The sequence below is a fragment of the Trifolium pratense genome, linkage group LG7 (genome assembly GCF_020283565.1).
Source record: "Trifolium pratense cultivar HEN17-A07 linkage group LG7, ARS_RC_1.1, whole genome shotgun sequence".
Lineage (NCBI taxonomy): Eukaryota > Viridiplantae > Streptophyta > Magnoliopsida > Fabales > Fabaceae > Trifolium > Trifolium pratense.
The window spans coordinates 13,715,785-13,729,278 of NC_060065.1; the positions used below are offsets into that span (position 1 = coordinate 13,715,785).

The 13,494-nt window shown below is 35.3% G+C and overlaps 2 protein-coding genes across 2 annotated transcripts; one reads left to right on the forward strand and one right to left on the reverse strand.

The window, feature by feature from the left end:
- The first annotated feature begins 5,517 nt into the window (after positions 1-5,517).
- LOC123898671 (mitochondrial outer membrane protein porin of 36 kDa-like) lies at positions 5,518-8,329 on the forward strand. The gene is made up of 6 exons (XM_045949684.1): positions 5,518-5,712; positions 5,822-5,889; positions 6,260-6,370; positions 7,131-7,217; positions 7,367-7,575; positions 7,716-8,329. Exons 1-6 carry the CDS (start codon positions 5,664-5,666, stop codon positions 8,020-8,022), a joined length of 831 nt encoding a protein of 276 aa, XP_045805640.1. The 5' UTR covers positions 5,518-5,663; the 3' UTR covers positions 8,023-8,329.
- A 1,634-nt stretch (positions 8,330-9,963) lies between these two features.
- LOC123897408 (hypersensitive-induced response protein 1-like) lies at positions 9,964-12,120 on the reverse strand. The gene is made up of 5 exons (XM_045948014.1): positions 11,631-12,120; positions 11,400-11,520; positions 11,212-11,303; positions 11,029-11,125; positions 9,964-10,555 (listed from the first exon to the last, which is right to left on the reverse strand). The coding sequence occupies exons 1-5, from the start codon at positions 11,817-11,819 to the stop codon at positions 10,194-10,196; spliced, it is 861 nt and encodes a 286-aa protein (XP_045803970.1). The 5' UTR covers positions 11,820-12,120; the 3' UTR covers positions 9,964-10,193.
- Positions 12,121-13,494: the final 1,374 nt, after the last annotated feature.

Sequence of the window (13,494 nt, forward strand, 5' to 3'; positions counted from 1 at the left end):
TATTGTTTTTAAACTTTTTTTTTTTGTTAACTTAAACCTTTTTTATTATAGAGGAAAGCATCTGAAGAGGGAGGTGCACATGCTTCATTACAAAACACTTCTACTGCAGCAGATCAAAGCACTTCATCTGCACAAGTTGAAACAACTGCAGCTGCACCAATCCAAACCACTACCTCTACACCAGTGAATGTCGGAGTACATCGTGTGAACAAAAAAGCAAGGATTACACAACCAATAACAATCCCACATTCTGCTACATCAGAATCTACTCAATATCACAATCCGACAACCGCTTCTGCAACGGCTTCAAAATCTCGCAGAAAACAGATAAATATTGATTGCAGGCAGCTGAGGAGGAGCGGCAGGATTTGCCGAGGCAATCCAGTTCAAGTTGATCGGGTTGAACCGGAACCAGATGTTGAAATTCAACAAGTAAATGCCGACACGTCGAATTTGAAAGGTCCTTCTGCAACGGCTTCGAAATGTCGCATAAAACAGAAAAATGTTGATTGCAGCCAGCTGAGGAGGAGCGAAAGGCTTTGCCGAGACAATCCGTTTCCGGTGGATCGGCTTGAACCCGAACCACATGTTGAGATTCAAATTGATCACGCTGACACGTCGAATTTGAAAGGTCCTTCTGCAACGGCTTCGAAATGTCGCATAAAAAAGAAAAATGTTGATTGCAGCCAGCTGAGGAGGAGCGGCAGGCTTTGCCGAGACAATCCAGTTGCGGTGGATCATGTTGAACCTCAACCACATGTTGAAATTCAGATTGATGACGTCGAAACATCAAACTTGAAATCTCCATCTAAGGTAAAAGCCACGGCATCTTCAAAAGGTTCGAAATCTAAAAAACCGGTCAAAAAACTTGATTTCACAAAGCTGAGAAGGAGCGGCAGGACATTCTATTCCGGTCCGAAGCTAAAACTTGGTGCACCGGGGACATTGAAAGACAATCCAATTACCATCGATGACATTGAAGAAGGAGATGGTGAAATTAATACGGATGATGTCGACGAACGAGGTGCCGATTTAACTCGAGAGATTCATGATTTGACTCAACAACAGTTTTATGATCCAAGAGTTGGAATATGTTTAGCAGCAATGAGAAAATGGCCATGAGAAAGTTACCCTGATAATGTAATATTGATGTTTTAGTTAATATTGATGTTTTAGTTGAGTAGTTGTACCATTGTTGCGTTATTTTGATTGTATTGAACTAGTTAGTGCATCTGTTGGTTAAACAATTTATCATTTGGATGCTTACCACTGATATGTTTGTTTTGAATGCTACATTTGTAGTACTTTCGTGTCCTTATTTTGTCAAATACTATGATCAAGTGTTATGTCAATTTGTCCAACTTTTATGTCAACAATCTGTGAAGGTGATGCTTAATGTATGTTATACTTGACAAGCATGGATCAAAGCTTGTGTTTATAAGACAACCATAGCAGAGCAGCTTCTAAAAATATTGTAACACCATTGTATTCTGTGTTTATCAAAAATCCATCTAATTTATTAAAAGATTCTAAACAATTGGTGTATTCATGCTGCACTTGGCTAAGCTATCAAGTAACCTGAGAGGAAAATGAGACAATTTTGCAGAAAATCTCAAAAAATTACCTGCATATTCGCTTTTTTCTTAAAAAATTGTGTTTCAATCGTCTCAAAAAAACCATTTCTATTTCATATTCAAATTCAATTGATACATTGAACTTGATACATTGAATAACTCCAACTCAAAAATAACATCATTGTCACTACTATCACTTTGTTCTTGTCGTTAACAAGATCTGCAACATTCTTGCAGTTCCCAAATCCAATCACATCAACATTCTTGCAGTTCCCAAATGCAATCTCAGCAACATTCTTGCAGCCAATTTCTGCAACTTTCAACCAAGCCATGGGTGGATGAAAACACAAACAGAAATTATGTCAATTTTATTCCTTCAATGATTCTTCGATTTGATCATGGCCATGGGTGGATGAAAACACAAACAGAAAAACGATGAAGAAGACGACCCATGTGAAATACCAACATTCTCCCTCGGGTAAATGAATTACGACAATTATTATTTAATATGTGTCACGGGAATATTCGCCCAAGATCCGGTTTTTTTGTCATGCGTACCGTGCGCAGCTGATGATGCATGCGCACCGTAGACGGCGCCATAGTAGTTTGGGTGGGTGTTTGAGGCTTGATGGGAGGTTGTTTTTGAGGTTTTTGACTGATTTTTAATTGTCACATCCGTGCACAACCTTGCACAGGCCGTGACCAGTCTAGGCCAACATAAGATAAGAAATTTGCACATTTTCCTTTTTGTCTTCTCTGTCACAGCCGTGACACTCTCTTGTAGGGGTGTAAGCGGATCAGAAAAATCCAATTGAACTGATGATCCAAACCGAAAAAAATTGATTTTTAGGGTTCAGATAAAAAACTGAACCAAATCGATTTCGGTTCTCGGTTCCAATTTTAAGAACCGATGAATAAACCGAACCAAACCAATATATATTATTGGCAGCCCACATCTATTAAAAAATAAAACAAGCCCAACTACTTATAAAAACCCTAATTTACTTTCTAGTTGAGCCCAATGATGAATCGAATGTGGGGGAAGCGTTGTGAACCAAGTGAAAGCATTTTTTGTGAGGGAATTTGGGAAATATTTCAATCTTAAATTTTTATTATCTGCCAAATTTCATGCTTCAGTAAAAAATCTTGCAACATGCTCCACTGTTGATTCAGTTGTATCCCCAGCAAACTTTGTGAATTTGGGGATCTTCCATCCCCTTGGCAATTCAGTCTGTAGTACGTACTCAGACAAAGGGGAAACGAAGTTAGGCCTATGCAAGCCAACATTGAAACCATTTTGGGTCAATATCGTTTCGACTAAATTTGCCAAGTTATCTTGTTGTGCAAAATTGTTTCGTTGCACATTTCTGACTACTTCGTCAGCATTTTGATTTCTATTAACCAAAACTATCCTTGGGTCTTGAACCTAATTCACCACTTGGACTGGTGGTTCCTCTTGCACCACTTGTGGCACTTGATTGACAGGAACTTCATCATTAATGGGCAAACCCTGGTTCTGAACATGCGTTTGGTTTCGAATGGGTTGAAGGTTTTGGTTAGGCATTGCAGGTGTGCCAAAGAAATCTGCAATTCGCCCCATCTGGTGGGCTAACAACTGATAGTTGTTGTTTGTATTATTGATTAAAGGATTCAAAATAGTTCTTAATTGTGAAGTTAGGGTGATAACCATTTCATGGTTGCTTTCGTCCATTTGTTGTCGAAAAGACATCATGGTTACATTTGTCAAATTTTGTTGGGCAATATCTCTAGCCCTATTTCCCACAACAGAGGCTGATGGGGAAGGCATGGTAGCCCCTTCAGGATTAGAATTAGAATGATGTAAGCCCATCATCAGAGATTCTGGCATACCTAATCCTGATTGATTCAATGCAAATGATCGAATTGGGCTCCTTAAATCGTTAGTACCTGGCTGATTATTTCCCACATTTAACACTAACGAAGATATTGACCCAGATAGAGTCGAACTCGTTGAAGGAACTGTTACTCCTATATTCCCAAAACTCACTGAGGGTCCACTCGAACCAGATGTTCCAGAGCTATTGGCCATGATTGTAGCGTTGCTATTGGACGCTTGTGTTGGCTGTCCCTCAGGATTTAGGACACTGTTATTGTTGTTTTGATTATTATTGGGTGGTCGAACCATTTTTTATCGAGATTTAACACTAGTTAAATTTGGTAAGGATTTACCACTCCTCAAATGCATACAAAATCAAAACATACAACTTTGAATACCAATTGTTTTAGTATTCGATAAAGATTCTTAGAAAAACAAACTTCTTTTAAGAATATAAAACTGCACAAAACAACCCGTCCCACTGGGCGTGCCAATTTGTTTACACTAATTTTTGGTAAACAACCACTAGTTTAAATTAATTACTTGAGAGATCAACTAGTAAATCTCGGGACAATTGTTCCTGCGTTATATTAAAAGAGGTTTGAATATTCATCATTAAATACATTATTAATTTGTAATAACAATGTGTTTAATTCGTAAAATAGAGTTTATGAAACATAAGTGTGAGACATAAATTGAATGAAAGTAAAGAGAAAGTTCACTCGAAATGAGAGAACCATTTAAATGCAGAAATGTAAATACTTTGAAAGTAAAGACTTAGGAAAAGTAAAATTGCATTTAGAATATAAAAGTTGCAAATGAATAAAAGTGGTTCACTGATTCATACATCTTTCTCGAGTAACTCGTTTCTCGCTTTAATATGGGTACTTTGAATGTTTGAGAATTTGTGTAAGTGAATTGTGACCCTTATTTCGACTTACAAACTCCTATTTATAGAAAAACTAAGTAACTGCTACTTTTAACGTTAAACTACTCGTCCTCTGCCACGCGTCCTTCTGCATTTGAAATGAACCAAGGCCTCGAACCGTTGTAAGTGTCGAAATCGAATCATACTTGAAGGATGAAAAATACTCTAAGTCCACAATTTTAAGCACTTCGATTCGTCAACTATAATCGAATCAACCATCTACTCGAAAGGCAGAATTTCTTCATATCTTGTAGACTCACATTAGACAATACAAAGAATACTTTCCATTAGAACTCTCTTGTTCTTAAAGACATTACCCTTAACCTTCATTAAATGAGAAGATAAGAGAGATAATCTCTCTTGTTCTTGAAGACATTTAAAGTCTGATACTATTTAAAGCCTTTTAACAAGCTTTTCAATAATGAATGTCTTTGAAACTAGAGATGAAAACATATTTTAGCTCGAGCTAAAATATGGGATAACAGGGACCAAAACTAAAAAAATAAAAATAAAGAGGCCAAAATATTGGTTTTTAAAATAGGAGATCAAAACTTCAAAAATTAAAGAGATTAAATGATATAAGCAGATAGAGTAAAACAATGTTACACAAACAACCAATAATGTTTTATCTTTCTGCCACACTACCCTACTCATGTATAGTTATTTTGAAACTATTTATATGACATGAAAGGGAGGTAATTTTTCATTAGATGTCTGTGTAAATTTTTATTGCAATGTCCGTTTACCATCTTTAAACTCAATTACAAATAGAATTTAATTTATATGCACCGTCAGTGTAAAGTTATTTTGCACATTCGTCTAATAATATAACGACATATCATGTATGGTAATTAAAAACACATGATGTGTCACATTCATTAAGTGATGTGGCAACGCGTCATTGAATGTATGTGTAAAAAACTTTTACACCGACGGTGCACAACAATTAAACTCTTAAAAATAAGAGAATCAAAAATCAAAAATTACATTTTATTTAAGAGAAAAAGAAAATAATGCATGTGCCATTAGTTTACACGTACACGAACAACTCATCGGTGGCTATGAAAGAAAGAGAATCAAAATCGAAGGGCGAATATTCCACCAACTCAACTCTTGTCCCGATTCTCAAGGCATCACTCCCTCGTCTTCTAAATCAACGGTCACTATTTCATCTTCCCATCTTACGGCTACAGTTCATCCTCTCCCTCCATAATATTAGGGTTTGTCTTTTTCAATAGCACACACCATTTTCACACATTTTCTTCTTTTCTCGCATTTTCCGCTTCACTTTCTCGAGAAAAAAATCATGGTGAAGGGTCCAGGTCTTTACTCCGATATCGGCAAGAGAGCTAGAGGTCACCGATTCATTCTTTTCTTCTTTATTTATTTATTTTTTTTTTAATTTCATTTCTTTTTTATGAATTATTCTCCATGATAAACTAACACTGAGAATTTCAATTTCAGATCTTTTGTTCAAAGATTATCAGAATGACCACAAGTTCACAATCACCACTCAGACTTCAACTGGAGTTGTAAGTTCATCTATATTTTTATTTAATCTTTTTTTTGTTAAAATTTGATCATGTAATTTTTTTTTTGTGATTTTCGTTATTTCCTATGATTTGTTGCATGTTTTACATTTTTGAAGAAAAATAAATTAACTGTGATGATGAAACCTTAAACTATTGTGAAGTAATTTTAATGAATTTGAAAATGATTTAAGTTTTTTATTTTCTGAAACAGAAAAATTTGTTTCCAAATTATTTAAGTTAACTAGTTGAAGTTCTTAGATTTTACTGTGTTTGGGATAGTTGTTATTTAGCTTGAAATTTTTAATATTCGGTTTATTGTAAGAGGTGAGTTTTCAGTGTTTTGATAGTTTCAATGGGTTTATCTGTTCAGGAAATCACTTCATCTGGAGTCAGGAAAGGTGAGATATTTTTGGCTGATGTCAGTACTAAGTTGAGGAACAAGAACATCACCACTGATGTCAAAGTTGACACTAACTCAAATGTGAGTCCAATTTTCTTGTTGCGATAACTTTGATCATAAGCCATTTTGCAACTGTTAAGTTAGTATTATTAGCATTGTTTTCTTTTGAGTTGCTTGATTCTGATTTAATGTAATTCTTTAGTTTTTTAAACTTATGATGGAATTGTTTTTGCCTGGGTTCTTTGCTTTTGTTGTACTATCTCTTTATTTACTTTTTTGCTTTTCAGTTCTGTGATTTTTAATGTACTGTGTAGATAGTTAGTTTGGCTCTGTTTGGATAAATAGTTTAATTTGGAGTGCATAGCATAAGTGCTTATCATGGATTCATAATAACTTGATGCACTTAGTATGAACTATTTCTATAATAAAAGAGAAAATAAAGTTAGATTGTTTTCTTATAGGGTAGGTATAAGCTGTTTTCATAGTTATCTTAGAGACCTTTTTGATAATAAGCAGAAAACAGGTAATGAATATGTCATAAAACATCTTAAGTTGTTTTCCTAAGCAATCTTGGAGAGCTTATGAAAATAAGCTTAAAACATCTTATGAATATATCATAGTTGTTTTCATAGCTTCTCTCAAAAAGTCTAAAATAAGCCAATCGAAGCAGGCCCTTTGTGTCATTGTACATGGCCATTTCTACAATGTAATCCTCCTCCATGATATTGTTATTAAGAATTTGAGCATCCTTCATTTTGTTAACTATTGTATTCATAAGTTTGATACAAGGTCTAGTTTGAACTCATAGTATGTGTCTTATGTCTGACTGAATACTCTTCAGCTACTCACAACCATTACTGTGGATGAACCTGCACCTGGACTCAAGACAATTTTTAGCTTCATTTTTCCAGATCAAAAATCTGGCAAGGTAACAAGCATTTTCCTTTGTTCTATCTTGTAATGTATTTCATTTATTTTTATCGTGTTAAATTATATCCGCTTAATGCCAATAGTATTGAATTGTGGATACTTCCTGAGTTATGATTGAATACTCTATCTCTCTATGGCGTTTAATAGGTGGAACTACAGTACCAGCATGATTATGCTGGGATCAGTACTAGCATTGGTTTGACAGCAAGTCCCATTGTGAACTTCTCTGGTGTGCTTGGGAACAATTTGGTTTCTGTTGGATCAGATGTTTCCTTTGATACTTCAACTGGCGACTTTATCAAGTACAATGCAGGGTTGAATGTCACTCATGCTGACCTTATTGCATCTCTGACTCTGTAAGTAGTTCTCTAATGGCTATATAATTATTATATGTGATGATTGATTTAACGGTGTTATTTATGTTGTGTACTTTTACGTACTTTAATTGATCTCCTGATTTATTTGTTCTGTTTTTTCTTTTTGTTGATGAATGTAGCAATGATAAAGGTGACACCCTTAATGCCTCGTATTACCATGTTGTGAGCCCACTTACAAACACTGCTGTTGGGGCGGAGCTTTCACATACCTTTTCCAGCAATGAGAATATACTGACCATCGGCACACAACATGCTCTTGACCCCATAACCTTGTTGAAAGCTCGGGTGAACAATTATGGCAGGGCAAGTGCTGTGATCCAGCATGACTGGAGTCCAAAAGCACGTTTCTCTCTCGTTAGTGAAGTTGATACTGCAGCTATTGATAAGAGTGCAAAGGTTGGTCTTGCTGTGGCCTTGAAGCCTTAGACTTGATGATGTTGTGATTGATAGGTTGCATATCTGGTGGTGGAGGCAATAAGTTGAGTTGTAGGGTTTAACTTCCCAATGAACCTTTTGTCCTTCATTTTGGAGCTATTAATTTGTTCATGTTTTGGTTGGTTCAGGGTGCAAAATCAATAAGCACAGGACAATATTCAAATTTGTAGTTATTAAACAAATTCACCTGAACCTGATTGATTTAGATGCGCCTTTGAGTAAGTTTGAGTATGGAAGGAGTCTTGCAATGTGAATGATGTTGAGTATATATCGAAAATTTGATTTATGCATTGTGCAACGTATTTGCTTTTATTTGGTTGGAGCTCTCTCTTTGTTTGACTTATCAATATTAAAGCTGAAAATTGTGGTTTTTGAAATGACGCTAAAATTGTTTTCTAATTGTTAGTACTTTTTTAGCTTTATGATTAGAGTCTAGACTTTTTTTTTCTTCTGTTGAACAGCGATTAGAGTCTAGACTGAGTTAAAAAATAAATAAGATTATCAAATGCACTCGTTTACAATCTTTTAGTCAATTAATCAATATGAATATCAATTACTTTGTTTTGGAGAACCTTCTGAAACAATTTATAAAAATGTTATGAAACAATACCACCTATGCATAAAACCGTATGTAAGAGGTACATGCTCTATACATGTTCGATCAACATCCCTCTCCACGTCTCCAACCTCCAAGGCTGATATACCTTATAAATATGCATGATAATGTGATCATTAGCCAACCAAAGGATATGTGCGTGCCTCCCTCTAGTATCATCACACTCTTTTCATCTATATTGCACCTAATGAGTTTGACCAAAGCCACTAGGTTTGGTCTAATCATAATTGATTTGGGGTAGTATGCATGAGGTCTTAGGTTCAAGCTTTATTGTCAACATTGTAAATCAAAAAACCTAATGAGTTTGACCAAAAGGGAGATAATAACCCCAAGACTATTGATGAGCTACCCAATCTGGTATAGTTCGAATTCATGCATCCTAATGAATGTTACCCTCAATTTTAACATAATCAAGAAGCACACATAAGTACACATTTGAGTTTGTACTATAATGTGATTAGAAGAACACTTCAAAAGAAAAGAAAACCATAAATCCTTTGATACCAAAAATGCCAAAATCATAACAAAATGAAAAGAGAGCTTGGAACACAAGAAATTTTAAAACTTGAAGGAACTTTTGGGGGGAAAATTATAAGCAAACGTAGGAACACATGAAATTTTGGGACCAAAATAACCCTAAATGATGGTGGTATATAGTCCCAAAATTAAGAAACCAAGCTTCTCAAATTATCTCCCAACAACTGAAACCCACTCACAGTTGCCATCTTCATCAATTCTTCTAGAAAGAAAAAAAAACAAGAAAAACCATGTTTATGTTTCTTGCTCTACATCACCAACCTTATACATCATTCTCAACACCTCTCTCACCCATATTAGATAGAAAATTATGCGAAAAACAAGAAAAAAATGTAGGGATTTATGCAGCACAAGTTGCTCCACATCCTATCCCACCGCTGTATCAATCAGCTAACAAGGCACCATAACTGCCACCACCGTGCTTGGAACCACATTCCACATCCTCGCCATTGTAGCGCCATCATCGTCTTTGTAATACTGAATGGGTGTATTCACAACTCAATAGTAAAACCAACCGGTGTTACAAAGCTTATAGGAAAAGGAACAATTTTGGCTCAAATTATTTCCATAAGTTATGTTCGAGAGCTTTTTAAGCTCAAAATAGTTTATGGGCAATTCAAATGAACTCCATCTTTCAAACACTTATAAGTACTTATGATATGAGACAATTCAAATGAACTGTAAATAAACTCGTTCAAATACTTCTATCATTAATCATTAATTCTAACAGTAGTAGAAGTACTTCATGTCTATGCAAATAAAAAAGAACCAGCCTTAAGTGAAGCACTTATGCAAACCATTATTACGATTTCTGAAGAAAAAAAATGTGCTATATTTGTCTATTCACAACTCAAGAATGAAAACAACAGGAACAGATAAAGACATTGTGAATGGAAGGACATTTAAGCATCCCAAACTAGTTAAAACTTTAAAGTAATAGGCAAAATCGATACTTTAGGACGTTTAGAATATAAATTTCCAAGGTTTTAATGATGCAATATTATAGATTTCAAAGCCCAGCCCCATTCCCTTGTAGAAGACCATCTCTGACTTGTGAAGCGATGTCTTTTACCGCACCTGGTCCATGTGGAACAAAAACAGAATTGGATTTTGACGATGCACCGATCTCCTTCAATGTGTCGAAGTATTGGGTCACAAGAACCATGTCCATGACATCCTTTGATGATGTCCCAGGGACATTCTCTGCAAATGCTAGAACACTGTCCCTCAGCCCATCCACTATGGCTTGACGCTGACGAGCTATTCCAAGCCCTGCTAGATACTTCGATTCTGCATCTCCTTCTGCTCTTTTGATGTGCAGAACCTTCTCTGCTTCAGCTTTCTCAGTTGCAGCCGCCCTAAATCTTGCAGCTATTTGCAACCATTGAAACACATGGTAAAGAAAACAGAAAAGAAAATATCAAGCCTAAACATGGTTTTGCTCAAAATAAGACTTTAACTAAAGATGTTTCTCGACCTACGAAGCACGGACACAGACATGAACACCAGACACGACACGGAAACTGACATGTCGACAGCGATAATAATTTGAGAAAATGACATAATTCAATGTAATCATAAGTTTTGGTGTCATGTCGGTGTCGGACACCAACATATTCACGACACCGGGACATGCCTAATCCGAGGAGTGTCCGTGCTTCATAGTTCTCAACTGTAGTAAAGTTGTGCATTTGAGAGTGTTACCGTTAAAAGAGAGGATATCCATTCCATACTGATAAAGTTAGTTGTTTACAGTCTAATTTTTTTTTAGTTAATCAGGTTAACTATAGTAACTTGATATTTCTTAGCTCAAATGAAAATATGTGCCAATGTAGAAAGCATACCAGCATTTATCTCATTCATGGCTTTCTTCACATGCTCATCTGGTTCAATATCCACAATGAGAGTCTGAACTATCTCATATCCATAAGCAGACATTGCCTTTCATATGAACAGAGAATGAAAAAACAAAATTTATTGATGCTCACAACTTAGTACCTGATACGGCAATGGAGAAAACGAAATACCTTTTCAAGTTCTTCCTCAACAGCTTTTGCAATTTCATTCTTCTGTTCAAAAGAAGAATCTAATCCCATTTTTGGAACTGTTGCCCGGATAACTGCAATAAGGAAAAGGAATTTATCAGTTTCTTCCATGAGAAGCATTCAAAGAACCCAACTTTGTATCGGAGCTTAGACAACAAATAAATAAAAACCATCAAAGACATAAGCTTGGATCTGTTCTCTGGTATTGGTAAGTCTGTAAAAAGCATCCACTGCCTTTTCCGCCAGTGCTCGATATTGGACAGATGCAACCACTGTCACAAAAACATTATCCTGGTAGGATGTAATATATCAAGATCAGATAAGCAGAGAGCAAATCAGTACAAGTCGTAAGTTATGAAGATCTTTATTTTGGTTAAGCAGTTTAGTTTTAAAGAACAAACCTTTGTCTTGGTTTCACAGCGAACATCTAGCTGCTGTACACGCAAAGAAAGGTAACCAGCTATTTGTCTACCCATGCACCACGGCACGCAGTGGCAACCCGGTTCAAGCACATCTTCATATTTGCCGAAAACTTCTCTGATAGCAATTGTTGACTGTTCCACTTGAAGACAACCCAAAGCTAGTCCCATCTTTAGGAACCCTAAACATAGTTAATGAGAAAATCCAATAAGATGCCTCAGAAGTCCTTTTAAGATTTGAATACATACTACCTATTAGCTGATAGGATCGAAGAAGATACTCGAAAACCGGTAATATGTATCCTGTAGTAGACCCTCCGCCCCGATACCTTAGTACAAATACTCTCATTATTGTAAATAGTCTAAGTAATAAAACCATCAAAGGCGAGACATTATTATCCTTTCACCATAGATATTCATATTACCATAAATTTCTCTGTAAGTCATTCATTCATTCTTAATCCTATGATCCTTTGTAATATTTTTACTTCTCTATCATCAATGAACTTACTTTCTTGATGGTTACAGTTCAACATTTAGTCTCATACAACATTAAGCCGCATAGTTATGTGGTGAAATTGTTCCTTGAGCTTGAGTGAAACTTTTTAATAACAAACTAAACCAGAACCATGCCTTCCTACTAAAATTCGAATATGACTCCTCTAAAGTGAGCAACTCGCATTACACATAAAAATGAATAACAACATCAATTATTGATAAATAAATCAATGGTAGTCAAAATATCAACCTTAAATTTCACATTTTAAAAACCAATCCCTTTAGAGGAGTTAAATCCCTTATGGTTTGAAGGATTACAGACCAAACTAATTGACAAATCCAGGTAAAGGATTACAGACTATGGAGCATAGACACCTAACACTGGTAATAATTTGAGAAAATGAATTAATAGAATGTAATCACATGAATCTGAGTCGGGATACGCATTCGACCACCAGGTGTTGGTGCTACAAATATGGCAGTTAAATGCATGGAATTTGTCATAATAATGAATCCATTCCAAATACAAGCAAATGATTAAAAAAAAAAAAGAGAAATAATAAAAAAATAGCAGAGAGCGAATTGAAGTTTCACCTAAAAGCTAGAGAGAGAGATTGAAGAATTGGTACAAAACGCAAATTTTCGGTTTCTTTCGATTCAGAATGAGAGCAACGACGTTCCACTTCTACGCTTTACCTGTGATTTGCATTTTTTTTATTATTATATACGAGTAGTATTTTGTTAGGCGCATTTTTCCATTTTGAAGAACCGTTTTTTAACACGTAATATTAAGAAGAACCGTTTTTTAACACGTGATATTAATATCCACGTATTTTTCCCACCACTAAGGCTTTGGTAAAATTAAGCTATAAGCTGGCTTATAGCTGATAAGCTAGCTTATAGCTGATAAGCTAGCTTATAGCTGATAGCTGAAAAGCTAGCTGATTGAAATTAAAGTGTTTGGTAAAATTAGTTTTTTAAATGATTGATAAATATAAAAAGACATAAAAGGATATTTATATGTAGTGGGTAGTTTTTGTTTTAGTGGGTAATTTTTTATTTTATAAAAAATAATAAAATTAAATTAAAGGTTAAAAATGGAAAAAACCGTAAAAAGCTATAAGCTATAAGCTCAAACGCTACTTGAAATAGCATCTCAAAAAAAGCTATAAGCTCGTGAGAAAAGCTTTTTACCAAACACTTTTATTTTTTTCAAACAAGCTTATAAGCTAGTTCAATAAGCTATAAGCTAGCTTATTGGACTTACCAAACACACCCTTAGTTGCATAGGGCACCATACATAAATATAAGAGAAAGAGTGAAAAAACTTATCTCTTGCGGTCATCTT